The sequence below is a fragment of the Macaca mulatta genome, chromosome 10 (assembly GCF_049350105.2).
Source record: "Macaca mulatta isolate MMU2019108-1 chromosome 10, T2T-MMU8v2.0, whole genome shotgun sequence".
In the NCBI taxonomy this organism is placed as follows: Eukaryota; Metazoa; Chordata; class Mammalia; order Primates; family Cercopithecidae; genus Macaca; species Macaca mulatta.
The window spans coordinates 62,656,240-62,679,164 of NC_133415.1; the positions used below are offsets into that span (position 1 = coordinate 62,656,240).

General features: G+C 40.7%; 3 protein-coding genes across 5 annotated transcripts in view; 2 read left to right on the forward strand and 1 right to left on the reverse strand.

The window, feature by feature from the left end:
* The first annotated feature begins 1,173 nt into the window (after window positions 1-1,173).
* NKX2-4 (NK2 homeobox 4) lies at window positions 1,174-3,755 on the forward strand. Its single transcript, XM_077952229.1, has one exon. The coding sequence runs from the start codon at window positions 1,174-1,176 to the stop codon at window positions 1,708-1,710; it is 537 nt and encodes a 178-aa protein (XP_077808355.1). The 3' UTR covers window positions 1,711-3,755.
* Window positions 1,813-4,545, forward strand: LOC144332242 (homeobox protein Nkx-2.4-like). The gene has a single exon (XM_077952228.1). The coding sequence runs from the start codon at window positions 1,813-1,815 to the stop codon at window positions 2,659-2,661; it is 849 nt and encodes a 282-aa protein (XP_077808354.1). The 3' UTR covers window positions 2,662-4,545.
* Window positions 4,546-8,788: 4,243 nt separating this feature from the next.
* Window positions 8,789-22,925, reverse strand: part of XRN2 (5'-3' exoribonuclease 2) — an 88,728-nt gene continuing 74,591 nt past the window's right edge. For all 3 annotated transcript variants that reach the window (XM_015149588.3, XM_015149587.3, XM_015149589.3), the window contains 3 exons: window positions 16,551-16,614; window positions 11,609-11,747; window positions 8,789-9,345 (listed from right to left, as the gene is read on the reverse strand). In XM_015149588.3, coding sequence (XP_015005074.2) covers window positions 9,280-9,345; window positions 11,609-11,747; window positions 16,551-16,614 — 269 coding nt within the window. In that variant the 3' untranslated portion in view covers window positions 8,789-9,279. The remainder of the gene's footprint in view (window positions 9,346-11,608; window positions 11,748-16,550; window positions 16,615-22,925) is intronic.

Genomic DNA, 22,925 nt, shown 5'->3' on the forward strand with positions numbered 1-22,925 from the left:
AGAAACTACAATTTTCACCTGATTTCTGCATCCATTTTCATACCGCTTGAACAGGTTATATTTTTCCAACAACAACAAAAAGGCCCATTGCGAACAACTAGAAATATTTGGAAGTTTTGATGTTTTGTCTTTTCTTTTTGATCATGATAGTGATGGGAGAATAAACTTAAGTCAGAGATATTTATTGAGAGAAAGAGAGAAAGAACACACACAAAGAGAAAGAAAGCAGTAAAAACAACTTTTCAAGTGTAAACTCAGTATGAAATATTTTAGGAAATAAAAATGTTCCCCCTCTTTCCCTTGTTCAATCTCCATCCCCACAGAGGAAAAACAGAATACTTACAAGTTAGTATCTGCGTATTTATCAGTGTATGTGTTTTCTCTCTTCTTTGGGCTTGGATACTTTGAGCTAATTTGGAAGTGCCCGTTTGGTTGCCCACAAAATGATGCTTAAGGGTCTAAAGACGCATAAATTAGGGAGCCCTACAATGGCAAAGGACGGTCATTGTACCTCCTCTCTTTATGCGCTCTTACGGTGGGACCCAAGAGTCTTTTTTTTTTTTTTTTTTTTTTTTTAACACTTTAGGTGATGGAGCGAATGAGGGACTGGTAACTGGAGAGGACGAAGCGAGCTCCCGCAACACCCTCCCCCCAAACTTAGCAGTATGTTCCCCACTCCGCAATTATACCAGACTTTGCATCGAAGTCGCTTTAGAAAACTGGGGTCTGGACGGGACCAGGCGAGGAGTCCTTCCTGTCTAGCCTCGACGCCAACCTCCGAGTTTCTATTTCTGGAGCTCGAGGGCTGGGGTAACGGCCGCAGATGGAGAGGCGAAGGATGGGAAAAGCAACGGGGGGTGATCTTTCCAAGAAACACCCAACTGCCGCTTTTACCTTTTTTGCCTCCATTATGGGGCGGGGGCTGGGGGGAGCGAGAGAAAAAGATGTCAATGACCATTGTTTGCTCGTTTGGGATGTTGCTCCGCCCCCCGAGTCTGTCGTAAACCTGGCGCCGGACTAAAATAAACCCCAGATCCCGCAGCCCGGGGGGCTCGCCGAGCCGCCGACTCCTCGTCACAGGCTCAGCTGCCGCAGCCGAGGTGGCGGCGACGAGCGGCCGCCGCGTCCTGCCGGCGCGCGCCCCGGGCCCCCTACCTGGTCGCCCGCCGAGCCATGTCGTTGAGCCCAAAGCACTCGACGCCCTTCTCCGTGTCCGACATCCTGAGCCCCATCGAGGAGACCTACAAGAAGTTCGGCGGCGCCATGGACGGCGCGCCACCCGGCCTGGGGGCGCCCCTGGGGGCCGCGGCCGCCGCCGCCTACCGCGCGCCGCCACCCGGGCCCTCCTCGCAGGCGGCAACCGTGGCAGGCATGCAGCCCCCTCACGCCATGGCGGGTCACAACGCGGCGGCCGCGGCGGCGGCGGCAGCAGCGGCGGCGGCGGCGGCCGCCACCTACCACATGCCGCCTGGCGTCTCGCAGTTCCCGCACGGCGCCATGGGCGGCTACTGCAACGGCGGCCTGGGCAACATGGGCGAGCTGCCCGCCTACACGGACGGCATGCGGGGCGGCGCGGCCACCGGCTGGTACGGCGCCAACCCGGACCCACGCTACTCGTCAAGTGAGAGGGGCCAGGAGCGCGGGACTGCGGGCGGCTCAGGCGTTTCCCGCCACAGCCGGGGGGCGCGGGACGGGGTGCGCGCGGCTTAGGCGGTCCTGGGACCTAGCGGGCGCGCTGGGCGTTCTGGGACGCGGCCCGGGACGCGGGGGGTTTCCGCGGACTCTGGGCGCGCGGGGGGTCCTGGGACCCGAATGGTTACGCGCGCGGGGTCCTGGGACCTGTTGCGTGCGGTGCCCTGGGACCGGCCGAGGGAGCGCGGGGCGTGCTGGGGCCCGGGGCCGCGGCGCTCAGGGGGTCCTGGGATTCAGCGAGGGCCCGGCAGCGTCGCGGCCGCCGCGGCGAGAAGAGAGCGGCGGCTGGAGCGGCTCCCAGCGGGCCTGGAGCTCACCCGCCTTCCCCCTTGGGCCTCTTCCCCAGTCTCCAGGTTCATGGGGCCGTCGGCGGGCGTGAATGTGGCCGGCATGGGGTCGCTGACGGGCATCGCGGACGCCGCCAAGTCGCTGGCCCCGCTGCACGCGGCGGCGGCGGCGGCCGCTCCGCGAAGGAAGCGCCGCGTGCTCTTCTCGCAGGCGCAGGTCTACGAGCTGGAGCGGCGCTTCAAACAGCAGAAGTACCTGTCGGCGCCCGAGCGCGAGCACCTGGCCAGCATGATCCACCTGACGCCCACGCAGGTCAAGATCTGGTTCCAGAACCACCGCTACAAAATGAAACGGCAGGCCAAGGACAAGGCGGCGCAGCAGCTGCAGCAGGAGGGTGGCCTGGGCCCGCCGCCGCCTCCGCCGCCGTCCCCGCGCCGCGTGGCTGTGCCCGTGCTGGTCAAGGACGGCAAGCCGTGCCAGAACGGTGCCAGCACGCCCACCCCTGGCCAGGCCGGTCCGCAGCCGCCGGCCCCGACGCCCGCGCCTGAGCTGGAGGAGCTGTCGCCCAGCCCACCCGCGCTGCACGGCCCGGGGGGCGGCCTGGCGGCCCTGGACCCGGCCGCCGGGGAGTACGGCGGTGGTGTCCTGGGCGCCAACCTGCTCTATGGCAGGACGTGGTGACAGCGAGGGCGCCCCGGGGCTAGGACCTGGTGCAGCCGAAGGGTCTGCAAGAAACTGCTAGAACGGATGGGGGAGGCATGCGAAAACTGACTCGCGCGTGTAAACGGCGATTCAAAACGAACCGATCTCAGAGAGGGGCAGGCTGTGAACCTCTTTGCTGGGGGCGGGGGACAGCGACAGCCCGGAAACCGAGTAGTGTAACATTATGCCACGAGGCTTTGAGGTGATTTTCTCGTCCTAGAAGTTCTTAAATGACGCGAAAAGATTGGAGAAATTCACACGGCGTTCTTAACCACAGCTCTCAAAGTTGGAAACTTTGTTGGCGTTTGTAACTCTAAAAATCAACCCAGCTTTAACAATGAGTCCTTTCTGAAGTGGAGTTTATCTTGGGAGATTAATTTTCGAAGGGCCCCATAAGTGCAATTTCATTAATGTTTGATTGAAAGTAAATTGAATTGTAGCTCAAGGTGGATCATACACATAGCAACATTATTGCAGAGGAATTACTGCCATTTAGGTAATAGAGCAATGGAATCAAAATAGAATACTGATTATATGGATTGATGGAGCTTTTTAAATTTAATGCTGATTTCAAAATGTTTTGATGGTTATTTGGCAAATGAGTGTTTGTATGTTACCCTAAAAGAGGATTTTCCCCCCTAAGATGCAGCTCACCATAAGAAAGGAAGGTTGTATACTATTTGTATATGCAATCTGGTCTCCCAAAATCAACTGAGAAAATAAATAACCCTATCCTTCTGTAAACATGGTATTTACTCTTTTTGAGGTATTTTCTTGTCTGAATTTGAATACCTTGATAAAGTACTAGAACAAACAATTAAAATTTCTAGAATTTACATCAATTAATCTATATTCAAAGCATGACAAGAAGAAGAAAGGTGATGTATTGAATTGTAATCAAGATATAAGGAATGAGTAACTAAAATATTTATAATTTTCCCACCATATTTAGAACTTAGGAGTTGCACTGGTTTTGTTGGTGTTTTATTGTACAAATAATGTATTTACTCTTTAATATGTCGATTTATATTTCCTATGTTTCAAATGGATATTTAAATATAACTTAAAAGAAACAAGTTCTTTTTTCTAAAAGTCAAGTGGTCATTTCTTTTTCATTAAGTTTATACAGGACTTGATGCGTTTTTAAAATACTAGTTGTCATGATGTGACAACACAGCTCAGTTAACTCATAAATGACTGGTATTGGAGTAAAAATACTAAAAGCTGAAGAATGTGTGTTTATAAAATTAATGAAAATTAAAGAAATAACGTGGATAAAGCATGATTTGCAAATGATCAAAACAAATAGTTACCGGAGACCCCAAACCTCTTCTACATTTGAGATTTTAGAATTACAGCTTGGGGCTGAAACATTGTGTTTCACTTCATTGTTAGAACGTTTTTCTGAATGTGCAACATGAATTCATAAGAAGGTGTTTTAGAAGTTAAACTTGCACTTTTTCTAGACTCTTTTGCATAGTAATTTTTTAAAACTCTAGTTTCTTTCACAGAGGGAGAAAACCACTAAAGAAGCAAGGAAATCACCCTTTATCAAGGGGTTGTAAAAGAATTTTTAGAAAATGAGATCTAATTTTTGAGACATTTTATGTAAGAACAAATAATTTGAGCAGACAGATTTGTATGAAAATGTTACAATACACCCACAAAATTCTCTCAACTTAGGGGTTTTTTGGCATATTAATGGAAATGACTTTAGAAATGTTAACTAAGCTAGCAAGACTATTATTGATGTGCCAGATTTCAGAATGTTTGTTTATATTAGTTTGATTTCCTCACAATAGTACCATAATTCTGAAATTTTACTTGTAGAAAACGTTCTAAAAGTCCACATGGTTGGCAGTGTTTTTTTGTTACAGTCCAATACCTACAAAAACAGTAATAGCTTATAGTCCAAGGGCTCCGGGTAACATATTTAAAGAAAATAAGTCTTCATGGACAGTTTATTTCTGGAACAAAAAAATCCTTTAGACTGAAGGCATGCACTTTCTTTTAAAAATATGTCACATTAAGAAGAAACAACTTTTATATACAGTATTTTCTGAAAGTGTATTTTGTGTGGGCGTATCTTTTTCCTTTCAGCATTCCTTTAAGCAGTAAAAAACCCCAAGCCAGAAATAATTGCTGCAAAGGGCTTAACATTCTATACCCAGAGACTTACTGAGTGTATGTGTGCATATCCTGAAATTAGGGAAAGGTTTGATTCTTGCAGCTTAAAATAGAAATGTTTTTACCATAGAATCCCACCTTCTGATTAATGCAAAACAAGAGCTGTTTTCTTCTTTCTGCAATTAGTGCTTTGCAGATCTTTTATAAAAATACAAACGGCCGGACTAGGTGAAACTCATTAACTGAAGAGGAGGATAAGTGTCTCCACAACTAAGAGGGAGGACTGGCGCAGGGTCTGAGTGAAACAAAGGCCCCTCAAAGTTTGGCAGAGGCCACAGCAAACCTGTTTCAAAAATGCTTACTCAGCAGATGTGACCTTTTCCTAAATGTTTTTGGGTTTTACAAGAATCTGACTTACCTTTTCCAATTGAGGCACGGAAACCAAAAGCCAGAATCAAAGTTGCAGACAGGAACATAGGGATTGCAGGTACTTTTCTGTAATATGTGTTGGGATGTATATTGAAGTGCTGTGTGTGCGAGAGTGTGTGCAGTTTAGAAGGACACAAGAAGGGTGTTTTGTATATGGAAGGATGGGGGTGTAACCCAGTTGTCTTCTATTTAAGTCTTTGCCTAGAGCTAAAACTTAATGGTCAGAACAAGTAGTCAGTCAGACTTCTATCAACACAGATGTTGTGTTCAAACTCCATTCGGCTAGCGACTGTTTACTTTCAATTTAAAGCAAATCAGAGACTCAGTCCTGTTCACTAAATGCAAGCATCTTCCATAGACTTGCTTTGTTAACTGCATTGAATACTGATTATTTTAAAAGACTTTTTAGAATAAATTTGTGAGCCATAATTATATAAAGACCTATCAATTGGATTTTTAGATGTGAATTTGTGCCGAAGAGAACATAATGCATTATGTGGTGGCAACACAAATTTCAAACAGAGTTCAAAGCATGGATAATACTCCCTCACTGCTTACCATAACCCTAATGTGTGGATGAAACCCTGTATGTTAATTATTTGAGTACAGTTTTTTGAAACACTATTACTTGTTATCCTGCAACCCAGTGAGAGAAAAATGATACATTTTTAAACATATAAATACCCTTTCACTACTAGTGAGATTGGGTGAACATCTGGGGAAGTTTCAAAGAAGATACCTAGACTGGGGAACTGCATTCGCATCCCATCAGGAATTTGCGCTCTCCAGTAAGTATTGAGATAACTTTGTGATTTCAATATCACTTTTGTTTTTATTATTTTTAACTTTAGAGGTAATGGAAGTTTCTGGGAGAGGTGGGTTTGGTTTTGTTTTTGCTTTAGAATGTTTACCTGCAATTGAATGAAATGCCTTTCGTTTTTTGAAATTCCATGTAACCTTCAGTAATTGTTTTAGGTGACTTCTAAAAAAAAAGTTTCACTAGGAACATTGCCTAAATTTAAGTTGTGCAAACTGTTTTGCAGTAGTGAACAGCTGTATTCCTATTTCATACACATCAATTAAAGCCTGTTCTCTTTTGGCCCTCATTCCATAAATAAGGCATGGAGAAACAAGCCACAGGAGGATTCTGCTTTACTGGGTGGAGGAGAAATCCATCGAGAATGGGCCGTTTGCTAGTTCATTCGTTCATTCCTGATGGGAAATAGCAGAGCAGTGGATCACCAGGAATAGAGTCTGGCGAGATCGCAGCTCCAGGACCCTTTCGGGGTGGGCAGAAGGCGTCAGTCAGTGGGACGGAGCCAGATCGAGGAATTGGGAGCTCTAACTTGACTCTTCAGGGAATGTCCGGATTTTAGATTTCAAAGCATAGCTAAATTCGGTTACTTTCACACTTGGAACTTAAAACAGCAGCCTCGGAAGGAAGACCATTTCTGGTATTCTACAGCTCTGCTGCTTGCATCTGTACAGGGAGTTGAGATGCAGCGGCAGGTTGAGAAGCTGCGGCGCCGCGTGAGGGGACGCGGACGAGGAAGGAGGGTGCGCCCGAGGGTGGAGGAAGGAGCTTTCCGCGCCCATCCTGTGCGTGCGGCCGGCTCGCGGGGCTCCCGGGAAGGCCAGTCGCGGCGTCTGCGGGGTGGGCCGGGCGGCTAATGAGCCGCTGGGGAGACCCAGGCGCCGGGCGCGTGCCCCACGTGCATCGAGGGCCGGCACTTCCCAACCCCGCTGGGAGAAAGTTGAGCCAAGCACCTAGGACCTGAGCCCTGAGTAGCCCGCGGGTCCCGGAAGCCGCCACCATCCCGCCCCCGGCTGCGAGGTCGCCGCGCCCGGGCCCTTCATTTCGGTCCAGGCGCTCCCAGCAAGGAAGTGCTGGGACTCCGGCCTCACCCGGCCTGTTCCTGGCATCCCACGTCATCGTACGAAAATTAACCTATCGCTCATTACACCCAATTTGCCTTTGTAACGCTAAATGGCAATTTAATACCAGTTTGTAGACGGCTTTGTACATTAACATACATTACCCCATTTGATCTTTAAAGGGAAGACAACTGCTCATTACGGGCCCTTAGCCCCAGAGTAGTCAAGCTGTTTCCAGGTTCTAAGATTTTTTTGTTTAACTTTAATAGAAGACCCTGAAAAAATGTGCCGTTTAAAGAGAATATAATTGCGTACAAATAACTACTTAAAATTGGCCCAACGAATTTATTTTTACATCAGAATTTGGAGGAGATATTTACAGCTTTAAACATTAAAGCTCTAAAAAGCATTGTGCTTATTGAAATGGGCAGGGCATTTTCCTGGAAGATTCAAACGCGGAGACAAGTTGGAAAGAGATGAAGACTAAGGATGGAGAGGCAGCAGCAGGGGTGAGGTCAGGAGCAGGGCCTGAAGCTGGCTCAGGGAGGGAACACCTGCCAATTCTGCAGAGGAAATCTGCTGTCATCAGTTTCTCCATCAGGCCTTTTGCTCAGATGTCTTCCAAACAGTGCTTTAAACATTCAGTCAAAAACTGAATTCTCAAGACAGCTTAAAATAAAACTAAGTCAAAACTAAAGGTATGAGAATATAAAGAGTGGAATTGTGGGTTTTGACTGTGAACTATGAACAGTAAAACATTTACTCCTTTGGAAAATGCAATGCTTTACTGAGATAGCTATCTATATTTTTAATACTTGGGAGATAAACTTATAGAGAAATTTAATAGAAGACATTATCACTTGAATGTTGAGCGAAGGCAATTATGTAAGGGTTGGATTGGTAATTCCTGATGGAGAGACTCTTTGTCTCAACAATAAAGGATCCTGCTCTGGTCACCCATCATTAGCAATGAACTCAATAGCTACAAAATACCTTCCTATTCAAGGTTGAGGTGAGATTTTTTTTCACCCCCCCAGACTAAGTTTAGCAAGTACACTTCAGTTGAATATTAAAGCAAAAATGCCCTAAGTCAGGAGGTCAAAGAGAAACTTTACCTCACAATCTTGGGCTAGGAGGGAAAAACTGAAACAAAGCAATAGTCTTTGTATGTATGTCTAAATATGTTTTGGTAATCAAATGAAAATGCATACGTAAGTGCCGTATGTGAACTCCAAACACACATTTAAGCAATTTATAGTGTGCTTAGTGTAGCAAGGAAAAACATGAGTACAAATTGCAATCTAATGAAATACAAAAAATATGCTAAGGAGCATAGACTATTTGGCCATTAATTGTCAACTTGAAGATTTAAAACAAGTCCTTAAAACTGGAGCACAAGTCTACATTAAATTTGTAAAAATGTTATTTATCTCACAAAGATTTTTGAGTTAGCCAGATCAGTCACTGACATACTAATACAACAAAGTTAAAGCTTTTGTTATGTCTTGCTGACCCTATCTTTTAAAATCTACTTCTTCAAATTGACTTCTTTGTCCTTTGGTTTGACATCTGATTATAGAAATAAATAGTTTTCTGCAAAAGTTAGTTTTAAAAAACCATGCTTGGTCAAGATTTTCAAAGTAGAAATACTGCAAAATAACAAGAACACAAAACAGAGTTTCAAAAGTTTAACTTTATTTTTTTTTACTAAAGTCCAGAAATTTCTGTAAGACAAGTACATTAATGAAATGTTTCCAAAGAAATACTGAACAATATATACTCTAGTTTGCTGAGGGTTCCAGCTCAAGAGTTCAAACCTAATTCTTGTGCAATAAAAATCAGCATGGATCTTAGATGATCTAGAATACACTGTGTTTTGAAATCCACAGCTGGTTTCATTTTTAACCATAATGAAAAACCAGTACTCCTATTCCATCAAATTGTGTTTTATAAGCAATAATAAATTCAGATCCACTGTATTATGCAACATACATCTTTGGAAAGCAACATAAACAGTGAGATCAGATCAGTAGAAATATACACAGTTAAAAGAAATACACAAAGTACTGTAGTTTTATTAAAAACTACTACTTGAGAAAGAAATCTTTCCACAAATAGCATAAAACTGTAGAATGATGAAAGGATTTGGGAAAGCTTTACAAAAGCTTAATTCCAATTGTATCTTCCTGAGGGTGGTGGCAAAGGGTATTTCCTTCCTTCTCTGGGATATCCCTGAAAATAAACAAAAGAAAAGAGTTTATTTTCTGGACTGATACTCCTGCAAGTCAGTTAATTTTACACTTCTATGGAAAAATACATCATAAAGAAACTGAGTATGTGTTAAAGGTACAGCACATGGAAAGGTCCCATAAACAGGTGCTTTGATCCAGAGCTTTAACACAAACTTGTTGCAAAGTTGGAGGCTAGCACAAATGCTATTACTGAAAAATAAAAAAAAATAAAAAAAACCTTAACAATCACAAATGCACACAAATGCACTAGAGTTAAGTGTTTTGTGTAAACAACATGTACAGACAGTGGTTCTCAATTTTCCCACCGTCCTAGCAGTAGTAATTCAAGTCACTTTGTTGTAAGATACCCACATCAATTTAGACTTATTACACAAGGAAAGTAACTTTGCTTTAAACAAGGCAAGAGCTTGCTAAGTCAGTTAAGGCCAAATTGATTTTAGGGATTTTTTTATTTAGCAACAAAAAGTAGGACATTAAATGATATATTAAGGTTATTACACAATCCATTAGCAATGACCTTTATAACAAACATATCCTAGAATGCTTGCAAATAACATTTCTGTATAACAAAAGATAAACCTGACACCTCTTCACTGTAAGTCCTTTTCTAGGCCTCTAGGGTTTTGAAATGGAACCCCCTCCCACCTCATTTTGCCACCCAGAGAGCACTTCAGTACTTTAAATATGAACATGTGCAGACTCAAAGCCAGAATGTAGGCTAAGGCCTTGTTTGGTCATATAAAACTTCACTAAACATACAATGAAGTAATGATTTTATGTTTTTAACAACAGACTTCTGCAATTTAATAGTGCTTCAAACATTGTGGTTTAATAAAAAGTATCTCCGTGGAAAAGAGACTGAGAAAGAAGAAATGTTATTTTAAAAAAGTCCTAAAAGAATAATAAATTTACCAATTAGTTTATATCTTTTAAGTAAATAAGAATTTTATCTCCTACAATAGCAGAGAGTTCCTTTAAAAGGAAGATCTCCAAAGGAGGAAGGAAAATGGATGAACTGGGGTCAGCAGTCTAGGCAGCCAGCCCCCAGCTCTCCCGCCCAACTGTGTGGGGTTTTTAGGGTTTCAGTTTCTGACTTGGAAAATGAGGTGACTAGACTATACATTCTCCAAGTTTCTTTCAGTTACAAATATGTCCTCACTTCAAAAATGCTCATCACTGAAACTGCCTAGTGCCATCTAACCACAGTAACATAAAGAGCCTTAATTCACTGATGTGATTTTGAGGGGTCCTGGTTTGAAATAATTCAAAGCAAAATTCTATAAACTGATTTAAATAAACTGTAAAAAAATCCTCTCAGAAGACATTAACTATTTGCAGTTAAGGTGATTATCTTCTTGTAAGGTGGAGATACTTGTAAGAATACATCAAAAAAGTATACAAAATATGTTCCTTAGCTGTGAGAAGAGAGGTCTTACTAATTAATATGTGAAGCACTGCAGAAGGCCTGGAGGCAACACCAGGTAAGCAATTTAAAAACCACTTCACATCACTGCAGGTGCCAAACTCCATAAACACTACACTCTGAATCATAGCATTCCAATCTTGTTCTCTAGTAAGGATTCCATTAAGAGCATGTAAATACTGGCCAGGCTGTCAAATTGCTGGAGGAAATTATGTCAAACAGACCTCAGTCTTAAATGCTGCTAAAATTGGATGCTGTAAAGAGAAAGAACTGAAGCTTACATATACTAAATTTGTCTAGGAATTATGACATTCAGTGATACAGCTGCTTACATTGAGAAGAAAAATATGTGGAAGATTATCAAGCAGAGATTTATGAGGAGGGATATCAGATGAATCAAGACAGGAGACTTCTAAAATGACATTTTAAAATGACTTCTAAAAGACAACAGCTGAAAAAGTAGACTTACTTTCCAGCTTCCAGAAAATCACCCATTATGAGGGATCTAGGTTCTACTAAAGAACAATATCCTTAAAGAAAAAACAATGTTTTGGTGACTGACTACATTTGGACTAATTATCACTGACTGCTATGATTTAAAGGGCTTTTGGGTTAGAAATTCTTTGGCATCTTCAAGGTATATAACCTATTTAGTGAGGCAGGTACTCAACCCATATACATTTTTAATGACAGACCAAAGTTCAGCCAAGATACTCTATCAGTGTCTTCTCCAGAAATGTTGGTAAGAAAATATGGAGTCCTGTGAGCCTTGCTGAAATATAAAGTGAGCAGTATGCTTTTCATCCCACAACCCATTTACCTGTCTCCCTCCACGATCATCTCGTCTGGGTGGATACCCACCAGGCCCAGCTAGCATCTGGTACTGGTTTGGCTGGAAGGCTGCATTCTGGGTTTGCAGCATCCGGTTCCATGGGAGCAGAGGTTCAGCCCCAACGCCTCTGTAGAAAAGTACCAGGTTTACATCAGAAGCCATGCCTACTATACAGCACAAAGCCTAAAAGTGGCAGGTATCATCTCCAAATTTTAGTACAATCCAATTTACCTGGATTTATCATATGGGATACAGAGTATCAGAATGGCCTTTGTGTCCCTTATATCCAGTATAATCTAACATGTTTCATGAAGCATGAGCATTTATTACAATGGATGTTTAAACTCAACTGAGAAGTTCTGACTTTTAAAAATTATTTTGTTCATTTTCAATTGGGAAATTTCCTTTTTAGTCACTTAAAGATGTAGACCCAAGATCACCAAGTTGGCTACATTTAAGATGCTATCCAAATAGTAAACATGTACACGACAGGAGAATGAGGCTTTATTTTCAAAAATGTCCAGACTCGTTCTTGGATCCATTCTTTCTACTTAATTGCAGGTTGCAAATGAATTCTTACTGCTGAGTATTTTGAATCCAGGGTAGGAGACTTGGCTGTTTTTTCCCATCCATTATTCTGTTCAATATGTCAGAAGGTCTGATTGGGAGGAAACCTTTTCAAGTTCTATTGATGCAGCTTTCAATTGACCACGGTGACCTAGCAACATGAGCACTAATTGGCATGGGCTGACTGGCATTTGGTGTACAGTTTACATGGGAACACAGATTCAACGGCTATTATAACCCAGTTTGCTGTCCCAGATTACTAGTCGAAAGAAATGTTTTAATTGTCTTCAAGTGCCTATTTTAACTTTGCAGATGCAAAGCAAAAGGTATAATGTACTAAATCATAACTTAATTAAAAACTGTCACATAAACAATGTAGCAAGGATATATACCTTCTAAAGGCAATCACCATTTAAGACTTTCCCCTTAAGGCACTTTCCATAACTTCCATTTTATGGAAGGCACTATAAAGAATAAACAGAGGCAAATGCGCCAGTATATTTGAACATTAAAAGCTTTGGGGCCACTGACCATGTTAGGAGGAATTCAATAAAACTTTAAATTCACTGAAGTGCTGACTAGCTGGTAATCAGTTATAACCATAGCAGCATAAGAATTTCAATTCCGAGGTCTTAGGGGAAAAAAGCCTGGTGCTGGGCTCACTGGGTAAAGCATTCTTCTCACATCTATTCAAGCCTGAATCCATCCTCTCTACCCCCACTCTCCTCCCTTCACTTGGAGCTTGCCTTCTTTTTATTAAAACAACACCAGAGATAATTATTTTTGTGTGATGGCTCGAAGAGATGAACTGCTCTCTGAAGAACTCTAGCAAGACTAAAGCTTTTCTTTACAGTTGGTAGCTGAAACCAGAGCTCTAATAACAATATGTTATAAGTAATTCAGAATACAATTAAAAATAAGTTTTTATCTCAGAAAGAAAATGCATATGGCTAGGGCTTTTAATTATTTTTCAGGATAATTACTAGCACAAATATATTTTAGCAAGAATGCCTCCATTTATTTTAGCAAAAACAGCTCCATGTGCAGAGATAGGAATGGTCTCTTCCAGTCTCTGCAGGAGTGAAGAGCTAAACTAAGGTTTGTGCTGTAACCAAAGTCTCCTCAAAACTGGGCCAATTAATGCAAAACCTATAGGCTAAAAATACAATTCATATCTTAACTATGATCAGTTTTTCTTTTGAGTCTTACAATAATAAAATTCAACTGAGTTTTAGGAAGATCTGCTGGCATAAATAATATACATTATAAATGCAATTCAAAACTATTTTATGTTCCAAAAACAGATTAAGAACAAAGCCACAGTTTAAAAACACAAGTTCTTTTTGTTTGATTACTTATAATGTTTTTTGACAAAGATAATTTTTATGGAAAAAATCATCAATAATTAAAATTAAACAGAAGAAAAAAGCAAGGATGTCATGTACTACCCTCTTCTGACTTTTATGACAGAAAGGCCTTTATTTTCAACAAGTTTATCTATATGTCTAGACTAATTATATAATTTGCAAATACTTACAAAACTAAAAATTTGCCTAGGAAATTATGTTTTAAAATCTGGGATGGAAGCACAGAGACTGACATATCCTAACTTCTAAAAATTAGCAATGAGGCCAGGCACAGTAGCTCAGCCTGTCATCCAGCACTCCAGGAGGCCGAGGCAGGCAGATCACTTCAGCAGGAGTTTGAGACCAGCCTGGGCAACATGGCAAAACCCCGTCTCTAATAAAAATACAAAAATCAGCCAGGCATGGTAGTGTAGGGGCCTGCAGTCCCAGCTACTTGGGAGGCTGAGGCATAAGAATCACTTGAATCTGGATGGCAGAAGCTGCAGTGAGCCAAGATCATGACATTACACTCTAGCCTAGGTGATGGAGTGAGACCTTGTCTCAGTAAATAAATAAATAAATAAATAAATAAAGTTAATAAATAAGGCAACTTATTTGAGCCATTTGGCATCGTAGATGACAACAATATTCTTAAGTTTCCAGATTGTTTTGGAAAGTTACTGGCAATGTGAACTACTATGAATTTGGATATTTTAAATGTATACATATGGTAAAACCGGAGTTTTAAAAGATATTTCATGATTGAGCTTAACACCCATAGGAAAAAAATTAAATGGCTGCCTTGCAAATGACTGAAAAAGAGGCCTCCATCGACAAGAAGAATCCAAACAATGTGGCAGAACTCAAGTGACAAAGATAACGCTGGGTATCTATTAACTCTAGGCTGTGTCTGTGTTGGGAGGATCTTCCTGTTGTATTTTTAAATCTACTGGATATATGGATTATACATACCATCTTGAAGTAGAAAATATTCAAGAAATGCAATGTAATTAAAAAAAAAAAGACACTCAAAAGTCTCTTAATAGGATTCTCAACGAACACTCAGAATAGTGCCATGGAAACATACTGAACTAAGGACTGGTAAAAATCTGGTTCTGGACAAAATGGTGTATTTCTTAAATATCTGTAGGACTTTTATGATAGAACTCTATTATGCTCACATTTACCTTTTGCTTTCAGGTATAATTTTAAGTATTTGACTAAAACTAAACCAAAAAACATCCCCACAAAACTTGTCACTAACCTGCTGGGTTCACAAAGTCAGAATAATACTAGTACTTGGCTAGGGTAGAATAAGAAAAAAACCTGATGGACAGCAGGGCAAGGGAAGGGACAATGATGACGATCTTAGGAAAACTTTTAATGTGAACAGAGGGGAGGAAAGCTGTTGGGGCCTTAGAAGTGGAAACAGATCCTTTACTTCCTTTGAAGTCCCTACGTCTTTATATTATGCTCAGAGTAAATATTCTGGTAAGTTTTGTTCCAGTGAAAAGTTTCTTGGTAAAGAATGGCACAAAAGAGTGACCTTAGGTAAGCTGCTGAACTTCTCCGTGCCTCACTTTCTTCATTTGCAAAAATGTAAAAATAATAGCATCTATTTCAATGCATTGCTGGGAGGAATAAATGAAATCATTCTTATTAAAGGATGTGAACAGTGTTAACATTTCGTAAGCAGACAAACATTTGCCATTATTATCAGTATGGAAAGTGAGCAATAAGATAGGGAAACCAAGTATATAATTTAGGAAAAATTTACCCCTTACTCATTTAATTTCTGCTTAAAATTGGTGGTACCGAGGAAAATGAAACAGCACATACTGTGTGCTTTCAGAAAATATACTAAAATCAAAACATTAATACACACATTGCTAGTCGTACTACATTTAATGAGACTTGCACTAAGTTGATACTATCAGTAAACATCGAATAACATGATTCCTTTTATCCTCTTGAAGATAACAGTGAAATGAAGTTTTGGAGTCTCTAAAGAGTTATAAAGTTTTCTTAAAAGGGGAGCTGCATTTAGAACCCCATTTATAAAAACACTTTATTCATTTCAGATGTGAACAGATTGAGATTGTTAACATGGCAGAGGAGAAGATAATAGAACAGATTAAAACTGGGAAGGCAAAAAAGAAAGCCTTATTATGATGTGGCTTAATTTGTTTTTGCATTTACTGATGTTGGCAAAACCATCGTGAAATGATGCATTTTAAAGCTGGCCTTTAAAAATTATTCTACAGAAGTTAATTATTCATAACGTGCCTAGTTGTCTTGTCGTACAGAGTCCATCTGACTTAGGAGCATACAACTTATCAATGAAGGAATACATGTTAAACATCCCTTGTTATTAAACCATGTCACATTCTTCCTAGTCCATGGTACTTATTAGACTGCAGATCCCATAATCCTCTTCTGAGTCCCTTCTGCGTTTAATTCAGTTCAGTCTTAAGTAGTTAAAGAAACTGTTTTCAGTGGCAACTAATAACTACTGACCTACAGTGACACTGCCCTACAATAGGCTTGTCAGCCCTGAAAAAGTTGTACCAAAGAAGCTGATTAGGACTTCAAGAGGTTTGCAGCAAGAATCAATGGTTGGTCTGTACTAACGCTGCATTGCCCGCACAGAAATGATAAAAGTGGAACACCATTAGTTATGCCTCATTAAGCTGCACAACCCTTCTAAAAAGAAATTTGTTTAGCCTGACCAAAACCTAATACCGTTTTAAGCTGTGTTGCATTTTTCAGGGCATCTCAAAAGCATCAATAAAATAAAGGCAAAGAACCAAGAAAAGTAAGAAAGTATATTAAACATGAGTCTTTTAATTCAAAGTATTAGCTATATACTTCCTTTTTAAAGGACAGGCACAAGGGAAACTGTTTTTGGTGGGAAAAAGTACATTTCAAACCATGGAGGTTTTAGCTTCCATAAAACCCGTAAGCCCCAAATGTTGGTGTCAGAAAGTATTTAAAAGTCATGTCTACTTTAATATTACCTGTCAAACCTTTGCTGCTGGAAAAGGGGAGGAGGACCTCGCCAGGAATCCTGGGGCCTCATATCTGAAAAAGAAACAGAAAGGATTAAGAAGATTTTTTAAAGTAACCAATATTCGACTACCCAATATTTTATAATTAAAAGTTCTTGAAAAGAATCTGAGAAAGACTGTAAACTAAATAAACTAGTATCATAATAACACACGCCACAAACGTATAAAGATAGGTAACTAACAGGGTCAGCAAATTTTTTGTTTTATTATTTTTCCTTTGATAACAAAATAGGTTTAGTAATCCCTGGCCACTAAACTCACATAATCGTGTGTGTGTGTGTGTGTGTGTGTGTGTAAGTAAAGATATATATATTTTACACAGTTTTTACATTTATATTTTAAATGCTGTGCAAAAGGAAAGGTTTAGTTCTTTTCCATAAATAGAATTAATACAAACTGAATGAATAGTATCTACAACAGAAATCCTGAAATTTTCCTTCTGAAGGCATAAATTGCTATCACTAACATTAAACAAAGCACACACAATCTCTCCAACACAAACCAAGAAAACAGGTTAAGGAAGGGACCACCCATTTCTCCATCTTTTCTGATAGTTTTCTTGTAACACAAAGCTGAACTAGCAACATCATCTAACTAGAAGAAACAATTAAATGGCTCCAGCTCTTCTATGTAAACTGACGGATATGGGATGAAAGAAACATCTGGGCCTGTCTATATCAACGAACCACAGCTTGCAGTCACTTCACCTTCAGCGGGGTCTGCTGTGACCTAATTAAAACTGCTGGTTCCAGAAGTTGTCTAATGAGATCACCGTGCGAGGACAGTAACCTCCTCTAGACTCCCGAGACCAAGGACAACAAGGCTTACCATAATGTATTCAGGCTCACATTTTAATAGAAACACAAACTAAAAAATGCTTTTCAAAATTACTTGCTTAAAGAATAGAAGAGTTGACAGCTTATCTCTGGTTAGAAACCAAAAATATATATGGTTTTTTACTTAAGAGAGAGAGAGAGAGAAAGAAAAAAGTAGAATCACGCATTAAAAGCCCCATACCAAAGAACATGGAATCAATAAAATATCTAGCTGCTCACAATGATTCTAGCTCACAACTGGCGGCCTCAGTCCTGGGCTTCCTTCCCATCTTGACATGCTGAGAAGGCCAGACTGAAGAAAGTTTTCTTTATGTGGACAAACTACCTGAAGGTGGGCAATCTGCAGCTGCCACAGCCACTCCCACCTCAGTCCATGGCCAGCTGGAAAAGTTTCTGCAGCCATACCCATGGGTGCCAAACATACCTCTCAGAAAGGTGCAGGAAGCCCTTCACCAGCTGTCACTTCCAGGCAGATTCCCATTGTGAATTAAAAGGTAGTATCTTTAGTCAATTGGAATTAAGTTCCTTTTTCATCTCTTAAAAACCAAACTACTAGCAGTCAAACTGAGTAACAATGTGGAGGATGCTGATTACCACACACTCCACAGAAAACAGAGGAAGACAGTTCCCCACCCTAGGCCCAGAGTAAGTTCTGAGTCATTACTACAGACTATACACTATCAAAAAATCAATTTTCTGAAGAGGTAAAAGTAAAAAATTCTTACAATAATGGCAATCATTTGTATGGTTTATTTCTATGCAAAAACTTAAGATACATTTACATATGACTTTCAGTGAGTTACCATTTGTGAGAAAGTAATCTACTGAAAGTAAAATCAATGTTTGAGCCACTTTTTCAGCTCATGTACAAAATTAGTTTAGTGAGAATCAGTTAAAATGTTCCCAGAAGAATTTCATTTTAGTGCCCTTATATATACAAAATTTACAAATGTAAAAAACAGAAGTCAAAAGCAGTACAGCAAATATTCATCCGGACCCCTGTCTACCTCTATACTTCACATCCCCTGGAATCACTGTGGTTACCCTGGAAACACACCCTTTTTTACCATTAGGACTTAATTCCATATTGCGGTTGCCTGGTGTCTCTTTACATATGGTATAATCGCAGGATACACATTCTCCATGGTACTTATGAAAGCTTCCACGGTGGCTCCCTAATAACGTTAAAATCGAATGAAGACAATACAAAGATACAGCTACATTAAGAGAAACCTTCAGAAACAATCTAATGTTTTAAGAAAAATAAAGACGGGAAAAAAACTTGTATATTTTCTCCTAGAAACTGTGCTAATGCAGATGAAGCCATCAACACCCGTAATATATATTCATTAGACTCAAACATGCTATTCTTAGATTAAGCACAGCAGTATTTCTAAGTAGAACTGGAATGTAAAGTTTACTAAGTATAAATGCTTTTTTTGGAGGAGGAAATAATTGTCTAACCTATACACCTAGAAATGTCTTAAAAAACAGCAAATGTTCCTAATACATCACTTCTAGTGTGCCAGTTGCCTCTCTATTTTCCATTTTCTATCTCTCACCGCCAGGACAATTTTTTTTTCCATATAAATTCAGCACATACGAGTATTAACAGTTTTTTGTTAAAACCTAAGCAAATTTTCCAAAACTTTCAATAAACTCTGATGCAATTATTAAAACACTCCTTGTTTTCAATCCAAAAAGAAAAATAAAAAGGCTCAAAGAAATATTTCAAGGTTATTTTTAACCAAATTTCTTTATATGGCTCTTAGTAACATATATAACCTGGAAGTATTCATAAAGTAGAAATATTTCATGGCTGATCTGTAATGAAGTAGATGGTAAAACAAACTTATTATCATTCATTTGTATGGCTCTAACAGAAGATCCATTTGAGAGGAAGGAAAAAAATTCTGAGATAGTGAATTGCACTTCAGAAGGTACAGGCGAGAGTAGAAAAATGACAGTTAATTTTTTCCTTTGGTCTTTAAAAACTTACCCCTTTTCTAGAGCTCTAAGGCCATGTAAACCAAGCTTCGCCAATAGCTTCTCAAGTGACAATTTACCTAATCAGCGTGGCAATCACAGAAAAGATTCCATGTTTACTGTTGTACTAGGCAAAAATCACTTTTCAATGTGGCTAATTGACAAGTTTACAGACTAAAATGAAGAGAAGTCACATTTAAGGTTCTCTGGGCTACAAAAACCAAATGCTTTATTCAGACTGAGTACTCAGGGCTACACTCAACTCCAACAAGTTATCAGTACTCTGACAATTACTCATCAGTCAAAACTGACATATCAAAGACAAATCAAACACCAACAATAAGAAACACCTACAGCAGACGTTTGTCAGAGAGTTGTCAGTTGGACCAAATGGCCCTTCTTTTTTTTTTTGAGACGGAGTCTTGCTCTGTCGCCGAGACTGGAGTGCAGTGGCCGGATCTCGGCTCATGCAAGCTCCGCCTCCCGGGTTTACGCCATTCTCCTGCCTCAGCCTCCCGAGTAGCTGGGACTACAGGCACCCGCCACCTCGCCCGGCTATTTTTTTTTTTTTGTATTTTTTACTAGAGACGGGGTTTCACCGGGTTAGCCAGGATGGTCTCGATCTCCTGACCTCGTGATCCGCCCGTCTCGGCCTCCCAAAGTGCTGGGATTACAGGCTTGAGCCACCGCGCCCGGCCAAAAATGGCCCTTCTTGAGTGCAATTTCATACTACACGAAAATGATTATACTAAAAATACTTTAGACTGAATAAATGCCTTAGAACTCAATCTTACTAAAACAAGCTATTTGACTAAATTTTAAAGTTCAAAATTCTATAAAAGATGATCTTTTATCACTTAATACTTTCACAGTACTTACTATATACAAGGTACTATTTTAAGTGCTTAGCTTCTTAAATTCATTTAGTCTGGTTATTTTGTCAGATAAATATTCTTATCCTCTGTACTAGTTTTGAAATGAGGAAACTGGGGCAACGACCAAACCTGTCAGAGGTCACACAACTATTAAGGGTCAGAGTGAGGCCAGGGGCTATGTTTTCGTAACCACTCTCTACTACACTGTGCAATCTCAAAGTTTCACATGCATTTATGCTGTCGGTTGAGATGGCACTTCATATTAATTTATTTCAGAAGAAGCAGAGGAGAATCACCCATGATTTTGTGCTGCTTAATCAGGAGGCTCAGAAACTTAGGGTTTCAACAAGGTTGGATGGGGGGTTTAACAACTACTCTCAACATCTTAAAGGTTCACAACTGACATTACTACTCATAGCCAATTAGGATAGGAAAGAAAAATAACACACATTTTAGTTGTAAACATTTAGGCAAATACAGGATTTATAGGCAGAAAATAAGAAAACATCTTGGCTAAAACACTGGAATCTCTGCTCTTTTTAAAAGGATAATACTGCCCCTCAAAATCTGGCACTTAAAATATAAAGAGAAGGGATCAGGTAAAAATCAGTATCAAGAGGTTCCTGAAGCGCAAACCAAAACCCAACATCACTCCAAAGAGCTCAGCTGGTCTGTCGAGGGACAGAAAGAGCGGAGAGGCGCTCTTGAAGCTGTGACAGCCTGGGCGAAATGAATCAGGTCCCCTTCCTGGTCAAGCCTACCTCCCTAGAGACAAAAAGGTACCTCTCTGCCCTCATAGCCAGAGGAAGCAATGGAGAGATGTGGCGCTTAGATTCACTTTACAATCCCGTCCATCCAAGTCCGAATCATCTTAAAGATGCTTTTCCTTGCCCTCTATCTCCTCCCTTTTGTGTTTTTCTTCCTCTTATAGCTAGATATGGAAGAATGGATGAAAGATTGATACACAGGTGAGGACTGGTTCTATATAAATATTGAATCTAGAAGTAACGAGATCACAAAACAAATATGTCAGAAGTCTTAATGACAGTAAACTAAAAGAAAATAACCACAGGTCAGACGTGGTGGCTCACGCCTGTAATCCCAACACTTTGGGAGGCTGAGGCGGGTGGATCACTTGAGGCCAGGAGTTTGAGACCAGCCTGCACAACATGGCAAAACACTGACTCTACTAAAAATACAAAAATTAGCTGGGCATGGTGGTGCATACTTGTAATCCCAGCTACTTGGGAGGCTAAGGCAGGAGAATTGCTTGAACCTGGAAGGCAAAGGTGCAGCGAGCTGAGATTGTGCCACTGCACTCCAGCCTGGGTGGCAGAGCAAGACTCTGACTAAAAAAAAAAAAAACCAACAAATCATATGTTGGACTATGTGTAAAGAATGTTAGGAAAACATCAGATTTCCTTTTTTCGTTGTCTGCAGCATTTGCCTGAGCTTATCATACTCTAATGACCATTCTAGATCAAGCTAATTATTTATCCAATACATTTCTTACAAAAGTATCAGGGAATGATTTGTGAAATGACATGGTTGCCTTCAAGGAAGTCCAAATTCTTAACCCAAGCTTTCCAAAGTTTTCTTATAACCAAGAGCAATCAAAATCTATTAATCTATTCAAATCTTTTTTGAGCTTCTACATTTCTAGTTTATATGCAGACAATCCCCAAATTTCTCTCCAACTACGTCCTCTCTCTCTTGAGCAAGAACCTGACTCCTATGACCACCTAGCACAGATGCCTCTAATGTCTTTCGGGCACGCCGACCCTCACAAATCACTCATCACATTCTTTCATATTCCTTCACCATCTTGGGTTTCCAAAGTCTGTGAAAGGCCTCAGGAAGCACCCAGGCATCCACAGTGGACACACAGGACTATTCATTCCCTTCTCCCTCTCCTCCTCACTCTTCATATTCAATTATCCAGACTTTCAGCCTTCCCTTCCTCCCACCTTCCGGACTTTGGATCCACTCTGCCACAGTGTAGTTCAGACCCTCATCATCTCTCCTTAACCCACAGAGTTGTGGTTCTAGAATGGAAATGTTATCTGGTTCATTCTTCTGCTAAAGTTTTTAAAACCTTATAAACAAACAGACTAGTGCCCAAATTAAATCAGCAAGGGACAAGAACAGCCAACTTACGAAAGAAAAACTGGTCAGTAAAAACATGACCAAAGTAGCAATTCAAAAATCTTATCTTAAAACAAAGACACATTATTTCTTATCAAATTAGCAAGAACTTTATTTTATGTTAAAGAGACAGGGTCTTGCTGTTACCCAGGCTGGCGCTATCATAGCTCACTGCAGCCTCAAACTCCCCGACTCAACCAATCCTCCCACCACAGCCTCCTGAGTAGCTGAGACTAGAGGCACATACCACCACGCCTGGTTAAATTTGTGCTTGGATTACAGGTGTGAGCCACTGCACCCGCCCAAGAGCTTTTAAAAAATAACACCTGGTATTGGTGGGAGTGGGATATTAGACATTCTCATATGCTATTGTAGGAAGTATAAATTGGTATACTCTCATTTAGAGGTTAATGTGGTGATATTGACCAAAAGTCTAGAAATTCACCATACCTTCTGACCCAGCAATACCATTTCTAGAAATT

Bases quoted from the DNA above. Each gene is read 5' to 3' on its own strand.
- NKX2-4 (XM_077952229.1), top strand. From the start codon at position 1,174: ATGTCGTTGAGCCCAAAGCACTCGACGCCCTTCTCCGTGTCCGACATC.
- LOC144332242 (XM_077952228.1), top strand. From the start codon at position 1,813: ATGGTTACGCGCGCGGGGTCCTGGGACCTGTTGCGTGCGGTGCCCTGG.